Consider the following 20,665-nt stretch of genomic DNA (forward strand, 5'->3'; position numbering starts at 1 on the left):
CACCCCCCACCCCAAAAAAAAAAAAACACAAAGAAAAAGAAAAGGACAAAAAAGGGTAAAAAAGATAATTAAATTTTTTTTTTTTCATTTCGCAGAAACTCAAAAGGATAACTAATAAAAATATCTCCTTCCTTTTTGTCAATGGGATGGCCCCCTTCCGCTCCCGACAAACGAGGCCCTCTCGCCCAAATGACATCGTTGTCCTCGCGCCCTCCGGACGCCCCCGGTCCGACTCTCCCGGGTAACCAAAAAAAAAAGGGACTCGGAACGAGCCCGTCCGACATCTTTACCATCGCCCGATCTTTTCCGGTAATTTAAAACCCGTCTCGCGGAAAAAAATAAAATTCGATCGAATATCCATCGAAGAAGGTCGGAAATCACATGAATTCCAAGGGAGGGAGCGGGGGCGGCGAATGGGACCCCGTGAAGCGAACCCCGTGAATTCACCAAAAAACATTAATAATTTCGAGCCCCTCTTTGGGGCGTAATTGGAAAAAGGAGGCTAGGGAGGGGCAGGATCGTAAAATCACCGGAGAACGTGGGCCGTCCCTTCCAGGAAGAGAAGGCTTTGGTTTCGGGCGTCCCCCCCCCCTTTCGCGCACGTTCGGCAAGCGCCGTCTCGGCTCTCGCAGCTGTACCCGGTTGGGCCTGATCCGGTGCGCCCGCGCTCACCGCCCCTGCCCTGCACCTCCGGCATCCCCTCCTCCGTCCCTTCGGACGACCCCCCTTTCTTAAGCGCGCGGTGACCAAAAACATCGCGCTCGGGCGGACGAAATCGGCCGGCCCGGGAAGGCGAATATGTCTGCCTAGGCTCGTCCCCAGTTCCGGCCCCTCCGGGCCGGCCGAACCCGGGGTCCGACCCAGCGGGTCGCCGGGTTCGCGATCGTCATATGCTCTGATCCGTTCGGATATTCATTAACTTAATGAAGGATTAGTTGTAATTGCCAATTAAGGTTGGAGACAAGATCATTTGGCACTAGCGTATCGAATTCATCATGCGCGTGGGAAGATTTAGAGGGATCCGGCATTGAATGCCGAGCGTGTCGGCCGGACAGGGATCGGACATTTTATGCCGCCGGTGCGAGCGTTACACACCGTAGGCATTCCCCAGCGTCGGCTCGGCTCGGCTCGTCTCGTCGGGAGCCGCGGCTTAACCGCGGTCGGGGATTTAACCCGACCGTGGTTTGATAAATACCCCGGCCCCCTTGACATTTTTCTCCCTTTTTCACGTAAAGGAGAAAAAACATGTTCATGGAGAATCGCACATAAGAGGAACAAAAAAGAAAAGAAGAAAAAAAAAAAAAAACAGAGCCTTTCTCTCTCTCTCTCTCTCTCGTCTGTTTTCGTTGAAGAATCTGCGGGAAGGAGGAGGAGGAGGAGAAGAAGAAGAGTCTGAATGCTCCTCCGGAAGGGGAAGATCGAACGGTACCCACATGCCCTTCTCGAAACGTAGCCTTTTCCCCTTCTCATTTCTTCGTGGGCTCTGCTTCGTTTCCTTGCTGGTGTTGTTGTTGTTGTTAGCGAGCTCCAAGCCAGTGAGTTTCGCGCTTTGTGGTTGGTTGGGTTCGATGTCTCTCGGAAGTAGCTCGTGTTGCAAGATTCTCGCGTTTTTGTTCTTTTTTTGTTTTTGTTTTCAAGTACTGTTCTTGCTTACCGGGAAGTCGTCTTCTTCTTCTTCTTCTTCTTGTTTTATTATTCGTTGGGCATGGAGTGTTTTCGCCTGGAATCTATTGGCTCTGCAACTGCATGAACGCGCACGTGGGCTCGTGGCTTTGGCCTTAGGCCTTTCCTGGGGTCAGATATTTGCGCGGGTTCTGTGATTGTGGCTGGCGAGCCACTGTAGTTGTCATTGTATGTGGAGTGTACACGTTTCTCTGCTTCTCTGATTCCTCTGCTGATTACTTTTGTGACAGGGATATCTGCATAGGATTTTGAATACCAATGGATGACGTGCGTGGCAGATCTGAATAACTCTGTTTCCGTTCTTGGGTCTGTAAGTCCTTTTCCTGAGTGGGTTTAGCTTTACAAATCTCTTTTCCCTCTTGGGGTTACGTGGGACATAAAACTCTCCCTAATTGGTTTTGATGCCCGCTCTCTGAAAAAGTGGGCTCATTTCTGTCTCTGTATTTTATTCTGTTTTGATTTCAGTTCCGATACTTGAGAACTAGCTGGGGAGAGGATAAGGCTTTGTTTCTCTTTTTCGATCATCTCCATATATGGCTTGTTTCTTGATGCGTGGCGTTTTTGTGTTCTCGAAATTTCTACGTGTGAAATCTTGTTTGCTTGCCTTAGTTGCCCAATTAGTGTCTTTAATTAGCTGTGTAGAGCATTAAATGGGGGATAAATATTGATTTTGTTGCCAGTTTCATTTACCGTGTGAACATATTTATGGTGGGGGTTGTCCCTAAGTTTTACTTTATTTATCGTTCTGGTTGCAGGGGACTGAACCAGATTGTTCATATCCTGGTGTCATGAGATGTATCTTGAGCTGGATCCGCAAAGATATTGAAACCTTCAAGTGATTAAGATCTGCTTGATTCTAGGTCAGTCTGGAGAGAGAGAGAACTGGGCAATTCGCTCGAAGCAAGTCGATTTTGCCGCCTTCTTGTCATAGATGGGTATCCTCGAAGAAATGGGCTTTTGCAGTAACATCGACTTCTTATCGGCTCATCCCCGGGAGGCTGATACCGAACAGGAAACCGAGGCTGTTGTGGAGGAAGACTACAGCGATGAGGAGGTGGATGTTGATGAGCTAGAGAGGAGGATGTGGAGAGACAGGATGCTCTTGAGGCGTCTCAAGGAGCAAAACAAGAACAAAGAAGCTCCGGACAGCGCAAAGCAGCGCCAGTCACAAGAGCAGGCACGGAGGAAGAAGATGTCGAGGGCTCAAGATGGTATTCTCAAATATATGCTTAAGATGATGGAAGTCTGTAAAGCTCAAGGCTTCGTGTACGGGATCATTCCCGAGAAGGGCAAGCCGGTGAGCGGTGCCTCAGACAATCTCCGAGCATGGTGGAAGGAGAAAGTGAGGTTCGACCGGAACGGACCTGCAGCGATTGGTAAGTACCGGGTCGACCACTTGATCACCGGGTTCGGCGAGGACGTGGCCACCGTTGGGCCCACTCCTCACACCTTGCAAGAACTGCAGGACACCACTCTGGGGTCGCTCTTATCGGCTCTGATGCAGCACTGCAATCCACCGCAGCGGCGATTCCCCCTAGAGAAGGGTGTGGCTCCTCCATGGTGGCCCACAGGAAACGAGGAGTGGTGGCCCCAGCTGGGCCTACCCAATGACCAGGGACCTCCACCCTACAAGAAACCTCACGATCTTAAGAAGGCTTGGAAGGTGAGCGTCCTCACGGCTGTTATCAAGCACATGTCGCCAGACATCTCCAAGATCAGGAAGCTCGTCTGTCAGAGTAAATGTCTACAGGATAAGATGACCGCAAAGGAGAGTGCCACGTGGCTCGCGATAATCAGTCAGGAAGAAGCTCTTTCCAGGAAATTGTACCCCAATAGCTGCCCACCTGTGTGTTCGGATAGTGGGTTTGGGTCCTATGTCATCAGCGATGCTAGTGATTATGATGTGGAAGGGGTTGATGATGAACCGAAGCTTGAGGCAGACGAATGCAAGCCTTTTGATCCAAGTGCTTTTGGTATCGAGCCACGGGTGTCTACAGACGAGCTTTTGATCCATCCACTGGTTTCTCAAATCAAAGGAGAAGTTAATGAAACCAAAACCAATTTGCGGTTAATTTCAAAGAGGAATCAACCATCTGATGAGCCGAAGGCGAAGATGGATCGGAAGATATACACATGCGAGTTTTCTCAATGCCCTTACAGTGATCACCGCCTAGGTTTTCCTGATAGGACGTCGAGAAATAATCACCAGCTGAATTGCCCTTATCGGAGTAAGCCTATTCCTTCCCAGGCCATTGGAATTTCAAACTTCCAAGCAAGCAATGGTCAGCAAGCAGTCTTTCTTCATTCCTTTGCTCAACCTAATCCCACTCCATCTCCGGGGACTCATACCCCATCTTTTAATATATGTGGACTTGGACTTCCTGAAGACGGACAAAAGATGATATCCAATCTCATGTCGTTTTATGATACGAACCTCCAACAGAGCAGTAATATTGCGGGGAAACTCGGTGCACCTGAAAATGAGCAGCAGTTGCTGAATGTTCAGCATAGCATGGGCGATAGCTTATTCGCTCATGGAGCTTTCATGGGAGGCAAAACGCATGAAGACACAAACCTACCCTTGAACCAATCGATCTTTCCATCGATGGGCAGTCAACATGATCAATGCAAGGCATTTGATTCTCCATTCGAATTTTGCCTCAATGACGGTACACTCGACTCTCGATTTGGTTCTCCTTTTGGTGTGACCATGGCTGACTGCAATACGATGGATTTGCTTCCAAAGCAAGATGTTTGGTACCTTTGAAGCCACTGCCTATGTCTTTGCTTCATGATTTTCTGGCGCATTGGAAAAGAAGAAAAGTCCAATCTGTTGTTTAGCTTAGTTTTGCTGCAAGTTGGTCGAAGATTTTGGTTTTGAACTTAGCTGGAATTGGTTGTTTGTAATGGGAAGATGGAGATTCAGAGTTGGGTCTCTCTCCTGCAGCATTCTCTATAGGATGGTTAGCAACTTACAATTGCATTTACAGTAACTGAAGAGCAGAGGAGTCGGTAACAAGATGGGAAAGAACAAAAACCATACTCCTTGGTGTCCCAAAATTTCATGCTTTTTTGTATTTTTATTTTCTTGTTGGAACTACTAATACTGGCTTGTAAAAAAATTCTGATTTGGAATATACATACATAAATAGCTTCTAGCCCTTTGCTTTTTGTTGAACTAAATTCAGATTCTCTGTTTGCTTGTTTTTGCTTGAATGGTGGGTCTCTTCTCTGCATGCACTCAAAAAACTCCAGGGTACCCCAAGCGTAATCATTGCAGAGATTGTGGTTGGTGAATTGGTGAATGATGTGCCATTACATTCATTCACATATCCCCTGATTTCAGCAAAATCACAACTTGGTCTGTACACAGATCAAGTGGAAGCCAGAAGCTTTTAGTGCCAAAAGGTATGTGTGGTTCGAGTTTTCTTTACACAACATTCGTTTAACAATCCTCATCATGTTGTTATTTTCTCGAGGGCTAGCAAGTCCGATTATCGTCAAATTCTCTCGTCGATGGCGATTAGGACATTCAATTAAAGCTGTTTTTCTTATGATTATTGAATTGCAAAATTCGTTTGCATGTCTCCCAAGGTCAATGGTATGGCTTGTCTTCTTCAGGTTGTCTTAATTTAGTTGGGTGAATTAGGGTCTGCTATCGACCCAAAAAAAAAAAAAAAATTTGGGGTCTGCTGTTGTTAAATACTCCAATTCTGGCGCCGTCCAAGGCCCGCCAATTCACCAATTAACCTGCTCCGTGTACGACTCGCTCCCCAGGTTGAACCCATCTGATCTCTCAATAAGTTCACATAGCACATACTCATTTCCTTTCGTCAACCAAAAGGAAAAAAAAGAAAAAAGAAATACCGATATCACTTTTCCTATTATATTCCATTAATCACTTCACTTTCTCTTAACTATCAAAAGGAACACACTTAAATGTGACTCTGTACAAAAAGAAATGAAAGAAAAACTAATAAAGGGAACATTTCCGAGTTTGTTGCTTTAAATTTTCTTTAAAAGTTCACATATTTTTCTTTATGTTTTTCGGTTCTGTTTTGATGCATATTATCTTGTTCACTTTAATTTTGTTTTCAACTCATTTTTTGGTGTTAATCTCTTGGTAATATTCTCCCTGGAGTTAACATGGGTGTCAAAAGAATGTTTTCAGTCCGATCTACTCAGCTTTTGTTTTTTTCTTTCCTGGATGAGAGAGGAGAACATGACGTTACTAACAGAGAAGATTTAACTTCATTCTATTCTTTGTCTATCACCATGAAAGAGAAAGAGTCTACGGAGCAAAGCTAGAGACTGGAATTTGATAATGTTTTAACAGATTTTTACAGAAAAGAGTGAGAAATGCTTGTGATCTATTTTGAGAGATTTCATCAGTTTGCTCGAAGTGCTCCAAAACAAGGAAAGAAACAGCTACAAGGGACAAAAAGAGGAAAAGCCCAGAACCCCAAACTGATCCTTCGGAAGAAACTTTCTTTTGTTTAATTATGTTAAATGAACACTAGGTAATTCTCTGGAGCTAAAAATTAATATAAGAAGGATCAAGAAATGCCCTAATTGACAGAAATTTTGTTAATTACAGCCGAATGACGCGATTTTATTATCCTTATATCAGACGATGACAACGAGAGCTATGCTGTGGGTTCTAGGCAACTCGCTGAAAATTGTTTAGTGTGGTCTAATATGAGTTTAATGAAAATCTGAGAGACATTAGAAATCTTGGTGCATCAAACAATGAAAGATAAGTCAACCAAGCCGCTCAGCTTTCTCTTTCTTTGCTCTTGTTTTATTTTGTTTTCTGAATTCATAAAGAGTGACCATTTTTTCACATGGATTTAGGAGGAAATGATAAAAGCATAGAATTATGATACATTTTTGGATTATGTGGGAGGTGATTAATTGATTAGTTTTAGTTGACTAAGTCACCTTTGTCTGTATTTCCTCAGCTGTTGTACCCTCCAGTTTGTTCCCTCGTTTCCATCTGAATTTCATGCATTTCTATATTATCTTAAACTAATGCAAAAATAACTGTTGGTATGTGCTTATGTCAATCCCTTATCATCGAACCCAACTTGGACTCTCTCTCTTTCTGTTCCTTCCTTAAAGTTCAAACCTTTTCTGAATTCCAAGTCCAAACCCAGTTTTCCTCAAGTCTCCAAGATTCCAAATTCTCTTTGAGTCTTTGCCGGCTTTTGTAGAAAAGCTCTCTTTGCCTATGGGCCAAGAAACAAGAAGGCTCTCTGATGACTATGAAGTGGTTGATGTCCTAGGAAGAGGAGGATTCTCGGTGGTCAGGAAAGGCATCTGCAAATCGAGTGGAGATGGAAGAGAAGTCGCCATCAAGACGCTCAGGAGGGTTGGCCTGTCAACTCCACCGCCAACAGTCCCCGCGAAGAAGCAGTTTGCTTCACTGACATTCCCCATGTGGAAGCAAGTACCCATTTCTGATGCACTCCTGACCAATGAGATCCTGGTCATGAGAAGGATAGTTGAGAATGTTTCCCCTCATGACAATGTCATCGACCTCTACGACGTGTGTGAGGACCAGAGCGGGGTCCATCTGATCCTTGAGCTCTGCTCAGGCGGAGAGTTGTTTGACCAGATCGTGCATCGGAAGAAGTACTCGGAGGTGGAAGCAGCTGCCGTGGTCCTGCAGATTGCCCGGGGCCTGGATGCTATCCACAGGGCCAATATTGTGCACCGGGATTTGAAGCCGGAGAATTGCCTGTTCTTGAACAAGCGCGAGGATTCGCCACTGAAGATCATGGATTTTGGGCTGAGCTCCGTTGAGGAGTCCGACCCAGTTATCGGATTGTTCGGCTCAATAGATTATGTGTCACCAGAGGCTCTCTCTCAGGGAACAATAACTACTAAGAGTGACATGTGGTCTTTGGGAGTCATTCTATACATTCTGCTCTCAGGGTAAGTTACAATATTTTCACTCTCCTGATTCGTGATTACTTCGGGTAGAAGGACGATAATCTAAAAGGGTAGTCGATACTTTTGCAGTTTTCTTTGCTTAATAGGCCCTTCACTGATTGGAAAATTCTCACCTTCTTGATTAAGCTTATCACTTTCTTGATATGAAAGTTTCAGGTTTGAGAGCTGACCTAGAATACTATATACTCGAGGTTACCACTTGCTTTAGAGATCTTGAGTCATGACAGTATAATATGTGACTGTAAAGCCTAGAACAGTTTAATCCGACGGTTCCAGGATCTAGTCGAATGTCGGATTCATTTGTGAGCTTAGCAATTCCTGTCTGTCTCAGAATCCACTTGTTGACTAAATTTTCTTCAAGTCGAGTAGGATTCCCATTCTTCTGGAAAATGTCATTGTTGCCCAATTCCTGCTAATTTCCTGGAAACCAGAGGGCTTAACAATTGTCAGATTCCTGAAAAGTGTTCCTTTTACTCGCTTTTCGCTTCCAGTTTCGCTCCAGCAGAGGCGTCAAAAATATTTCTCAGATCTTACAGCAATGGGCAGCCGTCCGCAGATGTTGACATTGTTTTGTGTTAATTTCAGGTATCCGCCATTCATTGCCCCGTCCAATCGGCAAAAGCAACAGATGATAATGAGAGTAAGTTCAAGCATATCTCTCTTTTGTGGCCCTAGGACCAGGAATTGTTCTTCTTGGTTCCAAGGACGAATAGTTTGACTTGGCGAGATTATGTTTCTTCTGTGAAGGGAGAGTTCAGCTTCGATGAAAAGACCTGGAAGACCATTACCTCATCAGCAAAAGAACTAATTTCCAGCCTTCTGACTGTGGATCCTAGCAGGAGACCGAGTGCCCTAGATGTAAGATAACTCAAATTTACTGCTCCAGTAAGGCCTCTAAGTTTATTTCTCCTATATGAAGACAGGAATTCAGTAGCTATAAAAGCGAACTGCTGTCAACAGAAATCTGTAAATTTCTCATAACTAGAGACTTAAATTGTACTAAACTGAGAGGGACGACGGCAAAATTCATTGCATAGTCCTTTAGAAATAACGGAGAATGAACAACTATTCTTGCCCATGACAACTTTTGAAGTAACGTACATGCTCTTCTTGTGACACTAAACTCGCTGTTCAAACAGCTTCTCAATCATCCGTGGGTAATAGGTGATTTGGCCAAGGAGGAGCAGATGGACCCTGAAGTCGTTTCGAGGCTGCAGAGCTTCAACGCCAGGCGCAAATTACGTGCGGCGGCAATCGCGAGCGTGTGGAGCAGCACCATATTCCTGAGGACTAAGAAGCTGAAATCTCTGCTCGGGACTCATGACCTTTCCCAAGAGGAACTTGAGAATCTTAGGGTCAATTTCAAGAAAATGTGAGCCAGAGTCCATGAATCCCCTGCACACATGCTTTTATTTAGGTTCTCTGCTTTTATGGAAACTTCGAATATGTCTTAATTACAAGAATGCATACTTGGCTCATTGCAGATGCGCTAACGGAGACAATGCCACCCTATCCGAATTCGAGGAGGTTCTGAAAGCGATGAACATGTCGTCGTTAGTCCCCCTGGCGCCTCGCATCTTCGACTTATTTGACAACAACCGTGATGGAACCGTTGATATGAGAGAGATACTGTGCGGCTTCTCCAGCCTCAGGAACTCCCGTGGGGACGACGCTCTACGCCTGTGCTTCGAGGTACGTTAATCTTCATGGTCTCCATGGAAGAGTTTAACACTACAAGAAAGTTTAGAGTCGGAAAGTGAGATGCTCTACTAAGAACTTGGAGGGATTTTAAGGTACACCTGATTATCTGAATAGCCCCAGGAACATTATTTATCGGTTATACAGCGCCGGGAAGCGACAAATTAGAGTTTCCGAAGAAACATATCACCTTCCAGTTCGAAAATTTAATTTTCGACAGAAAACAGGCACTGTTTCTGCATTCTTTTCCTGTGATAACTGTAACAAACCAACCAAAGTACGCTATCTTTTCTTACCACCCCCAAAAAAAAAAAATCCACTTTTGCAACTCTGGACACAAGACCAGAGATCCTATAAGAAAAACGAAACTCATTGTCCTACGCTGACTTTAGTTCTGTGCGAACAACAACAGATGTACGATACAGATCGATCTGGATGCATCACCAAGGAAGAAGTGGCTTCCATGCTTAGGGTAATGCCACCCTTCAACTTTTCACTATATTCATTTGATTTGTTGTTCTCCCAGTAAAAAAAGGTGATGTTGCGATGATGACTCTTTTCACAGGCTTTGCCTGATGATTGCCTTCCCACGGACATCGCCGAACCGGGAAAGCTAGATGAGATATTCGACCAGATGGATGCCAACAGCGACGGGAAAGTCACCTTTGAAGAGTTCAAGGCAGCGATGCAGAGAGACAGCTCCCTACAAGATGTCGTGCTCTCTTCTCTTCGTCCGTCATAGTTTCCCACTACTTCTGTGTTACGTCATAATGAATAAGTTTTGTTTTCATGAAGTTTCTTCATCTCTTTGTATCAGCCACGTAGAATCCGTTAAGCAGAGAGAGAGAGAGATTGATGGTTATTGCCCTATCTGTTGGCAAATGACAACTCTCATTGTAATGATATTTCAAGGAACCAAGCCTGGTTAAACTTCCATACATATCTTTTCTTTTAAAAAAAATCTGCCATTGAAGGACAAGGTTTCCTTCGACTGGCAGACCATCTGAGCATTGATATCAATTATTGAAATAATTGAAGTAACTCAACTGATGTATTTTCCTGGGCAAGCTCTAGTATTTGCTTCGCTTCAGATAGAGGATTTTCCACTCTCAGGTAACAAGGAGAAGCAATTAAACTCGAATAACCTCCATAATTGCATCAAAAGAAGAACGCAAGCGAAGGTTATACACGTCCAATCTTCTACCTCATTCATTAAGACCATAGTATTCACACAACTCACATTTACAGTGTGCTAACTACTCTTGGTAGCTCTAAAATAAATAATGCACTATCTAACACTTAGGACCTATAAAGGGCACATATACCTAACAAAATCCACCCAATGTGGTGAATGTTGTGCTATCTCTAGTGACAATCAATCCTAGCTATTACTATATCAGACTTGTTACATTATACAGTATACTTCTGACTACGGACCTCTGCAATGCCTCCATCCTTGAAGCAACTCCGCAGATTCCAACTCTCCGAGTAAATTGTAGCAAATGGTAAAGCTCGACTGGCAAATGGTAAGGTGGGCTATATAAGAGAAAAAAATATACCTGTCAATAATTGATAGGAATTGATATCCCTCTCTAGCTATGGATAAAAAAATCAACGTATATAAAGGCAAAAACCAGCAAAGCTTGTATGAGCAGTCATTCATGCATCAATATAATTCTACAATTTACCAAAACATTTGAAACACCACACAGAACAAAATGCATATGATCTACATACTCCTCCTCAAGTGACCTAACGCAGTATTGCTTGATTACAAGGAAAACAGTTGAGAAACTCTACTTACATCTTTTAGAACCGTTCACGGATGTAAGCCATGGATCTGAGCATTGAGCCTAGAGTGTCTCTTGAAACCTGAAATTTCACCTCTGTTTCTCCAGTGGATGTCTTCGTATCTTGAAGCTGAAAAAAGGATAGCAATATAATGTTGTAAGCGAGGATTAAATGAATCAAGTCAACCACACACGAGAGCACATTATTGTGTACAATTCCCACGGTTTTAAGGCTCACCCTCAGATACCTAAGTGAACTGAAGAACACAACTCTCAAACATAAAGAAGAGATGCTTCTTCTCAAGCATGTGAGGAACAAAAAAGGTTAATCCCCATGAAAGGTGTCACAGTGACTTTTCTCATGTTTGAGATCCTAAAGGCACATACATCATATCCAGGACAAGTCCAATTGCCTGAAGGTTGCCAGAACAATCATGGACAGAGTTTCCAACAAAAAGCAACTTCTATGGGCTTTTGATTGCTAGGGGAAATTCAAAATTTAGCTCACCCCCCATGTCTCTTATGCACCTTCTCCTACATCGAAAACCTAATTATAAAACGTCATAATAATACTTCCTCTTACACCTGAAACATTTGGGGGCATGGAACTATTTAAGGGAAATAAAACCCTGACATCATTGTTGGACAGTAAGAAATTCCAAATCCTAACACGAAAAACTAGAAATTGATAGTGTACAAAACAATAGCTGCTACATATCACGGATATCACTGTAAAATATCTACATATCACTAAACCACATAAATATTTATGACCTTAAAGATTCTACCCACTGAGAAAGGTTAAATGCTGAAACACCGAAGCCATCAGGAGAAAAGGTGTCAAACCTTTGCAATACCTTCAAATTGATGACAGCAACCTTATTGGCTGGGGATGAGAGCTGTTGGCTGATGTAGGCCATGGACCTCAACATGGGCTCTAGCGTGACTCTTGTTAACCTGAACTGCACCTCTGTCTCTCCATAAGGAATCTTTCCATAGTCTTGCAGCTACAAGGTGAATGAAAATGAAATAAGCTTGTGAGCAATATCCACAGAGAGAGAAAGATACTAACCTCAAACGTGCAGGTATATTCATATCAGCACAATCATATAACTCCATTTAGCCACACATACATACTAAACCAATGGAGCCACAGAAAGAACACGTGCTTATACTCAGATAAGCACCAAAAACTACCTTCCAGATGACAATGAACAATGCGGTGTCTTTTCAAATATCTAACAAGGACGTAATGTAAATGTCTCAATTCTGAAATAGAAATTATCGATGATATACAAGTGGTTAACACTAGTTTACAATCAGGAGAAAAAGGCCCGATGTACAAGAAGCATAACCATATGGAAAGGCACAGAAACTCATACCTTCAAATTAACTACAGCGACTTTAACAGCAGAAGTTGCAGTACTACTCTCAATTACCCAAGTCATGGACTTAAAACAAGTAAGAACAACCTACATTAAGACAAGACAATCAGAAATTGACACAAAATGTCGAACTACTATTTAACAAATTCACAAGACGAAAAATGATGCAGGAAAGATTTAGAAGTAAGAGAAGAAAAATGCTTCCTACTGTATCATCAGGTGTGCTACTGTCGCGTTGAATTGACACCGGGGCGAGGCTGGGCTGAGTTAATTCAGCCACAGGAACTCCATTGTCATTAAGGTTAAAACGAGGAGGACAGGCATCTTGCCAAGGCCACAATGCTGGGAACATCTCGGGGACAGATGATGAGGTTTTCTTGCTAATGTCCTCATTACTTCCACTGCTCTTTGAACTTGGCAGAGCCACTTTAGCAATGCCTTTCTTCACGGAAGCTATCTTTCTAACACCCTCTTTTAGAGCACTCATTGCAGTGTTATATGTTTCCACAGCAATTGCTCCTTCCTCGGCATACTGGATAGCTTCCCGACATAGACTGTTGAAGCGAGATGTAAGAGTTTCAATACCATGTGGATCAGAATTTAGTTCTTCAGATCCCAACAGAGATTTCGCATTCCTGGTCCATCGCTTTAATATGTAGTGAGAAGGAAGGGTGAGTACATTTGTCACAGTGTAGACAGTCAATATATGTCTACAGAGTATTCCTGAGTACTCAAACATTTGACAGCTGCAGCTTGCTTTCATCTCAGTTACGTTCAGAGTAACTATGAATGCTTTGTCGTCATGTTCATATTTAGCGACCCTGTATTTACTCATTACTCCATCATCCTCAATCTTATTTGCAGTATACACGAAAGTTTCAACTAGTTCCTCCTGGAACTTGGCAAAAATTTTCTTTGAATAAAGGTTTGCTGCCTGTTGTTCCATAGGTGATGGAGTTTTCAGGACTGGCGTGGTGCCCACGGTATCATAATCTGCTTCTATTTCCTTCTCTAATGAACTTTCCAGAGCCCTTTCATACTGCTTAAAAAACAAAGGGACTGTTGTTTGTTGATTCACATATCCATCAAAGAATGAGCTCACCCCTTGGTTTGATGAGATCACAGCGAAGAAAGTGTCACGAAAATAAACCGGAGCCCACTGCTTCCTAGCGTTATATACTGCTCGAAGCCACTCATTTTTTTGGAGATCATACCTGTCAAGAAGAGCAACCCATGATGCTTCAAAATCCTCAATAGTTTCAGAGAAGTTAATGCAACTGTACAGATCCCCGTAAAAAGAAGGCTGAGCAAGGTAGATGTGAGCTAATCTTTCCTGGCCCTCCCTTAGGATGTGCCACTTGCAGATACAGTGACGAGTTTGTGGAAATACTTGAGCCACAGCAGCTTGTATGGCTCTATCCTGGTCAGTAGTTATGGAAACAGGGGGTCTATCATTCATTGCAGACAGCCACGTCCTAAAGAGCCAAGCAAAGGATGATTCGGACTCATCCAGAAGTAATGCACAACCAAACAATATCATCTGACCATGATTATTTACACCGGTGAAAGGAGCGAAGGGAACTTGGTACTGATTTGGTCTGTACATTGTGTCAAAAACTACAGCATCTCCAAAGTAGGTATATGCTGTCCTTGATCTTGCATCAGCCCAAAAGACATTAGTCATGCGGTTATCATCATCAAGCTGGATTGCATAATAAAAACCAGGGTTTTCCGCTTGCATCTTCTTAAAATAGTCGAGAAGGTTTTGGGCATCTCGTCCCAGATTTCTCTTCCGAGTACTGGGTCTCATGTAGTTAACAGAACCAACGTTTCTTGCTGGGTGATTTGATTCAACAGGGGAGATATTCCTCCCTCCTCTATTAGGCTCATAAGAGACATGGTTCCCATCCAAAGAAGCATGAGCTTCACTTATAGCATCCTGAGGTTCACTCACATTCCTTGTAGCACCAGCAAAATGCCTACGCGGTCGGAGATGACGCACTTTACTAGGAGTTGCTGTTGAATGGTTATGCTCTTCCACAAACTTCGACACGACCCAATTGTCCGAGTCTTTCCTCTCGATTCTGAGCACTGCATTGCAGCTTTCTATGTTTTTCCTTTTCAAAACCTCTCTGGAACACGCAAAATCCCAACTTACAATCGGCCCATCAGGCCTACTACGGCTAAATTGACCGACCTGGGTGCTGAAACCGACATGCCTAGCATACGCGTCATAGAAGGTTTTCGCAGCTTCTTCCGATTCGAACTGCATTCCGACACATGGTTTCGCCCTAACGTCATTGCCGGAAGCAGTCGTCTCCCGGTCTGAAGAAGTGTCACTGGCACTCTCTTGATGGTCACCCCGATCATGCGCGACATCTCGAGCGATGCGGTGTCCCCCGGGGCCCCCATTTTTACCAACCGATTCAACCTCCATTTTACTCAACTCATAACCCAAAGCAGAAAGCAGCGGCCGAGAACGCTACAATAGGGATTCTCCGCGCCTACTCATATCACCAAAGATGCGGAAAAGAGCCGTACCAAGCATCTCCCATGATATGGAACTACATCCTGCAAAGCCAAAAGAAGCACAACCAGGTGAACGAATTCACCAATATTGACCGAAAGACAGAGACTTTCAATCACCAGCCCCAAATATCAAGAAAAGACGAAATGATCCGACAGTGTTAACGACTGTAGCTACTTCCAAACAACTTCCGACGCTCTAATTCCTACACTCCGAAGTCCCGGAACCACAACAGCTCGAGAGAGCATCGATCTCGACCGCGCAGAGGGACTTCCGCGGCGCGAATGCCACGCCAACAGCACGGCCGAACACGCATTCTTTTCCGAAATCGAACAATGCGTCCCGTCGTCCCCGGCGGAAAACAGGGGGGCCCGGAAATCGAATCGCAAACGACGAGACGAGAGAACTTACGTGGCCACCGAGCCCAGCGCTCCGGCGATCAATCGAGCGTCGCGCGGCGGATTCGAACGGCGGCGGCCGCGCTCGTACGCTCCGGCGAACTTTCACGGCTCGCTTCCGCTCCGATTTCGGCGAGGCAGCGCCGGAGATTTTCGGACTCGGGGCGTGAGAGCGACACCGCAACCGAACGAAGAATGAAGAAAGAAGAAGAAAGAAGAAACGCGGCACTCGGGTGGACGTTTCGTTTTGCCGTTTTTGTAAAATTGTCGATGTTTGCATTTTCGCCCCGCCATTTTGTATTAATTACGGACGGCGCCCCCCCTATTCCCTAGTATTCACAGTTGCGTCCATTTTTCACCACCAAATTGGATCTCGTTGATAAATGCATTTGAGATAGCTGACTGAAAAAAAAAACAGAAGTTAAAACCACCAAAAATTCCATACTAGTTTATCTGTGACAAATATATCCGAAACTAATTTTTCGACCACCAAATATCCTAAATCAGTACATCAGTGACAAATTTTCCCTCCGTCAGTTTCCGTTAAATTTTATCATCAAATTGCTGAGTTTGACGATACGTGACAGTTGACGGGTGTATCACATGTGTACCAATTTGTGAATTTTTGTGGCATAAATCCAATTTAACAGAAAACTAACGGAGAATAAATTTGTCAGAGGTGTACCAGTTTAGGGTTTTTGGTGGTCAAAAAATTAGTTCGGGATATGTTGCCACATGTATACCGATTTAGGATTTTTAGTGATCAAGAAATTAATTTAGGGTAAATTTATTACGGGCATACTAGTTTGAGATTTTTCATGATATTAATCCCAAAAAAAAAAAATAGTTCGCGAAGAATATTTTAAGTTCCGAAAGTATTTATAATCCGTATCACAATAAAAGCAACAATATCGAAAATCGAAAGCTTCCTCTATTCGAAGCACGACTTGAGCAGTGCTCTCCGGTCCCTCACGATGCGAGCGACGACGGTGCTCCTTGCCGTGCTTCTCCGAGCCTTCACAGAAGGGCGTCCTCGTGGCCTTGTCGAGGGAATTGGCACACGCTCGGGCGGCTATCGAAGCCGCGACGGCCCCGAGGTCCTTGCCTTCTCTCATCCCGGCCTCGGCCACGTCCTTGATCTGCTCCATGAACATGTTGTCAAACAACCCGTCCGTCCCGGCGATGATGATGTCCCCCTCGCGTACTGCGACTTTGTAGCTCTGGGACATTCGCACAAAACCGTTATCGAGTCGGGATCGAAAAGATTACTTGGCGCACAAGCCAAAGAAAAATTACGACGCCGAACACGCAATCAGTCGATAAAAACACGTGAAGATTGGCCATAAACATAAGGCTCCTGCGGATCATATCATGTTATGATTCGGGTTTCGTCACTCCATTCGGTTCCCGGTGGGTTTTCGCATGTGGAACCCGGACCGCCTTATTCGACATGCCTAACGTTAAAGCCGGTCGATGGTCTCAGTATGCAGTGAACAGAGTACGTGAAATCTTCTGATGCAAATCTCCATCCGTAAATTCTAAGTTCTTTTACCAACCAACAACATTCATCGAAGGCTAAGAAGGTATTAGTTCCCATGTTCCATTGCGAATAAGGGCGTTAATTTCCTCTGTCATTGCGTCACACCATTGAGGATCGCACATGGCTTGTGTTATCCCCGTTGGTTCTGTTGGTAGTGGTAGGGGATGTTTGGTTGATGTTGGGTGGGCTTGTTTGGGTTTGAAGATATTGTTTTGAGATCGTGTAGTCATAGGGTGGGTCCGGGTGTGCATGTGGTTATTTTGGGTGGAGGCCAGTTGCTGGTTTGGCAGTAGTGGTTGTTCTGTTTGTGGGACTTGTGTTTGATGTTGTGGGTTGTGTGGTTCATTTGCGGGTTGATCACTGAATTCGTTGCAGGGAGCATCGGTGCTTGTCGGATGGCATAGCGATGGAGCGGGCGCGGATGGCACAGACTCAAGAGGAGTGAGTGGTAGAGTAATGGTTGTGGTAGGTGGGAGACATGGAGAGGACTGATTTGTTGATTGGTTTTGTGATAATTTTTTGTAGGGGAAAACATTTTCGTCAAAGACAACGTGACGAGATAAATATAGTCGATGTGTTGCTGGATTGAAACATTTGTATGCACTTTGGGAGAGGGCATAACCAAGGAAAAGACATGGTGTGGAGCGAGACGCAAGTTTTTTTGTGGTATATGGTTTTAACCAAGGATAACATAGACATCCGAAAGTACGTAGTTTGTGGTAATTTGGGTCACGGCCGAAAAGGGTTTGATATGGTGATTTTTGGGCTAAAATGGGTGTGGGCATTCGATTAATTAAATATGTGGCGGTTTGGAAGGCATGACTCCAAAAAGTTGGCGGGAGTTGGACCGTGTGTAGGAGAGCAAGGCCCGTTTTGACGATATGTCGATGACAGCGTTCAACAGTACCGTTGTGTTGGGGTGTATATCGAGGTGTTGTGAGGTGGGAGATACCGTGTTTCACAAGGAATGATTTTAGGTTGTGATATTCTCCTCCACCATCCGAATAAAAAGTTCCAATGGAGCGAGAGAATTGTTTTTCCACAAGAGGTTTGAATTGTTCAAAAATTGGAGTTACTTCGGATTTTTTGCGCATTGGGTAAAACCGTATGTATTTTGTGTAGTGGTCTACGAAGACAACATAATATCGAAAACCATCAGTGGACACGGTTGACGCAGGACCCAGACATCCGAATAGACAATGTCGAAAGGAAATTGACTCACAAGAGTGGAGACACCAAACGGAAGTTTCTGACTCTTATTGCACCGACATGCATCACAAGATAAACCAGAACCTAGATTTGACTTAGAAAGCGAAAAGATTTTAAGGATTTGACGCAAAATACGTGAAGATGGATGTCCGAGCCGATTATGCCAATTCATAGCCCGCGTCCGCTGTCCAACAAAAGCCGTAGGAGAGGGTTGCGGTTGCATCTTTGTGGACGGCATTTGATAGACTCCATCGCTAAGTTTTCCTCGAAGCAACGTTGCCCCCGTGCGAAGATCCTTCACCAGGAAATGATTGGAAAAAAATTCAATGGACGAACGGTTAGTACGACAGAATTGCGATACGGAAATTAGGTTTTTGGTGATAGTTGGGGCACACAGGACGTTTGATAAAGTAAATGTGTTTTCAGGATGAGTTAGAGTCATAGAACCAACGTGAGTTATACGCAAACCTGTGCCGTCACCAACGACGATCTCGTCGGGCCCTTCGTATTCGGAATGAAGCGAGAGATTGTTCAAGTCATTGGTTATATGATGGGACGCTCCTCAGTCCACTAACCATCCAGATTCTCAGGTTGAAGCAGCGGCGACGTTGGCACTCGGATCACGTATGGAGTTGTGGAACCGAGAGCAAGCTTTGGCTGAGTGGCCGTATTGGTCACAAAGCTGGCAGATTTGGCGGCTGGCATTGCCATGCCTCTCACGATCGTTGTTGCGTCTGCTTGAGTAGTTTCGGCTCTGGTTGAAGCGAGAGTTACTGGACTGAAAATTCCCTTGCTGATAATTGGTGTCCCTGCGCGAATTGCGGCTATTCCAGCGTGAATGACTCCCTGAGCCTCGATTACGTGAGCTAAATTGGGCAGTAATTGGTATGGAATCATGGCTTAGCTCTTCTTGTTTGAGATATGTCTCGTATCCAACTAACTTGTCGTGCATTTCTTCGAATGAAATAGGGGTTTCTCGAGCCCTAATTGCTGCAGCGATTTCCTTGAATTCGGATCCAAGGCCACGGAGCACGTGAATGACCAAATCATCGTCGTTTAGAGGGGTATCAATTATGGCCAGCTTGTCTGCAATTGATTTAAGGTGCTGAAGATAATCCGACACTGAACGTGAGTAGCGACGGACGGTTGAGAGTTGATCCTTGAGATGCATAATTCTTGAACAGGATTTATTTGCATATAAATTTGTGAGTTTTGTCCAAGCTTCGTAGGACGTTTTACAAGATGCGATGAGTGGTATAACTGATTCGGAGACCGCTAAAAAAATTGCAGCGAGAAGGAGCTGATCCTGGCGTATCCATAATGCAGCGTCGAGGTTGCTAACTTTCTGATTTCCGGTAGTAATGGTTAAGGACGGACATTGCTTCGATCCGTCAACAAAGCCTTGCAGATCATGACCAATAAGAATTGCCTGGAATTGAGCACGCCACGAGGGATAGTTGGCGGCTGTTAGCTTCAGTGGGAATTGCACAGCGGTAGAGATGGCGATGAGGCCGCTGGATGGAGCTGCTCCATCATTGTTGGATCCAGTTTGGAGACTGATATTGCTCGAGTTAGGGGTTGAATCCATTCCGGAAAAATGCAGAATTGCACAACTGGAAATGCAGAATTGGATCGAAAATCTGCTCTTAGAAGCCCAAGGGCTCTAATACCATGAAATAACTATTGAAGAAGATGAAATTGTTCTTACTATGTTGCTGAACTTTTACATGTATCTATATAGAATGCCCTAGTGCTCACATTTGGTAAGTCTACAATCAAGGAGAAACAAATATTCTACAGATAAGGAGAACCAGCTAATATACAGTTGATATTGCAATGGTTTAGGAGATTTGGAAGATTTGAAATTTATTTGATATCTCCAACACTCCCGACGGAGGTCCTGCCGAACGCCGCTCCGAGGACTGCCTCGAGGTCCACGCGGCTGGCCTCCTGCCTCCCGACCTCGTCGGCGCAGCTCGTCATGAGGCCCCGGGCGTACTCCTCGGGGTCGACGCCGTGCCGAACCCAGCCCCCGACCCCGTCGGACACGCCGATGATGCCCTTCTCGGGGCACACGAAGTGCGCGTCGTCGCCCTCGGGGCACCCGGCCCGCTTCTTCGGCACGTAACACGACCCGGCGACCATCCTCAATCTCCCTTTCCCGGAAGCCCCGCGGGTGCCGCAGAGTAGGGCCGGCAAAATGGGTCATGTACCCATTTTATAACTCAGTTTTAGGAAGCCCATATCTATTTGGGTAACTCACTTTTCTAAAAAATGAGCTCAAATGGGTTAGAGAATATATAATGCCCAAAAAATGGGTTAAAATATGGGTCACCAGCTGACTCATATTTTAACCCATATTTTCTAAACCCACGACCCACGTTACTTGCTCAGGCAGCCATCCACGAACGACACTTCGCTCCCAACCTACGCTTCTTGTTAGCCACTCGCCGCGCTTCCTTCGCCACTCGTCGCTCGTT

The 20,665-nt window shown here is 44.6% G+C and overlaps 4 protein-coding genes across 10 annotated transcripts; 2 read left to right on the forward strand and 2 right to left on the reverse strand.

Moving 5' to 3' along the window:
* Positions 1–1,272: 1,272 nt before the first annotated feature.
* LOC115662083 (ETHYLENE INSENSITIVE 3-like 1 protein) lies at positions 1,273–4,844 on the forward strand. 3 transcript variants are annotated; one of them, XM_056308586.1, is made up of 3 exons: positions 1,273–1,425; positions 1,914–1,993; positions 2,439–4,844. In XM_056308586.1, exon 3 carries the CDS (start codon positions 2,615–2,617, stop codon positions 4,448–4,450), a length of 1,836 nt encoding a protein of 611 aa, XP_056164561.1. In that variant the 5' UTR covers positions 1,273–1,425; positions 1,914–1,993; positions 2,439–2,614; the 3' UTR covers positions 4,451–4,844. The 3 variants fall into 3 exon arrangements, with proteins under 3 accessions (XP_056164561.1, XP_056164562.1, XP_030440124.1); XM_056308587.1 differs by having other exon boundaries at positions 1,914–1,989; XM_030584264.2 differs by lacking the exon at positions 1,914–1,993 and having other exon boundaries at positions 1,276–1,425.
* A 336-nt stretch (positions 4,845–5,180) lies between these two features.
* Positions 5,181–10,145, forward strand: LOC115662084 (calcium and calcium/calmodulin-dependent serine/threonine-protein kinase). Of its 2 annotated transcripts, XM_056308589.1 has the most exons (8): positions 5,181–5,486; positions 6,973–7,620; positions 8,224–8,278; positions 8,386–8,496; positions 8,778–9,010; positions 9,123–9,330; positions 9,749–9,808; positions 9,902–10,145. In XM_056308589.1, exons 2-8 carry the CDS (start codon positions 7,121–7,123, stop codon positions 10,076–10,078), a joined length of 1,344 nt encoding a protein of 447 aa, XP_056164564.1. In that variant the 5' UTR covers positions 5,181–5,486; positions 6,973–7,120; the 3' UTR covers positions 10,079–10,145. The 2 variants fall into 2 exon arrangements, with proteins under 2 accessions (XP_056164564.1, XP_056164563.1); XM_056308588.1 differs by lacking the exon at positions 5,181–5,486 and having other exon boundaries at positions 6,370–7,620.
* Positions 8,980–15,636, reverse strand: LOC115664487 (protein FAR1-RELATED SEQUENCE 3-like). 4 transcript variants are annotated; one of them, XM_056308584.1, is made up of 6 exons: positions 15,450–15,636; positions 12,720–15,082; positions 12,509–12,598; positions 11,984–12,133; positions 11,141–11,256; positions 8,980–9,369 (listed from the first exon to the last, which is right to left on the reverse strand). In XM_056308584.1, the coding sequence occupies exons 2-5, from the start codon at positions 14,946–14,948 to the stop codon at positions 11,146–11,148; spliced, it is 2,580 nt and encodes an 859-aa protein (XP_056164559.1). In that variant the 5' UTR covers positions 14,949–15,082; positions 15,450–15,636; the 3' UTR covers positions 8,980–9,369; positions 11,141–11,145. The 4 variants fall into 4 exon arrangements, with proteins under 4 accessions (XP_056164559.1, XP_056164558.1, XP_056164557.1 ...); XM_056308583.1 differs by lacking the exon at positions 8,980–9,369 and adding an exon at positions 10,519–10,895; XM_056308582.1 differs by lacking the exon at positions 8,980–9,369 and adding an exon at positions 10,519–10,872 and having other exon boundaries at positions 15,450–15,635.
* LOC130137326 (probable protein phosphatase 2C 80) lies at positions 14,994–20,347 on the reverse strand. Its single transcript, XM_056308113.1, has 3 exons — positions 20,070–20,347; positions 16,410–16,656; positions 14,994–15,082 (listed from the first exon to the last, which is right to left on the reverse strand). Exons 1-3 carry the CDS (start codon positions 20,328–20,330, stop codon positions 14,994–14,996), a joined length of 597 nt encoding a protein of 198 aa, XP_056164088.1. The 5' UTR covers positions 20,331–20,347.
* Positions 20,348–20,665: the final 318 nt, after the last annotated feature.

The sequence above is a fragment of the Syzygium oleosum genome, unplaced genomic scaffold (assembly GCF_021117445.2).
Source record: "Syzygium oleosum isolate NSW1041296 unplaced genomic scaffold, Sole_v2.1 Sole_v2.02, whole genome shotgun sequence".
NCBI classification, from domain to species: domain Eukaryota; kingdom Viridiplantae; phylum Streptophyta; class Magnoliopsida; order Myrtales; family Myrtaceae; genus Syzygium; species Syzygium oleosum.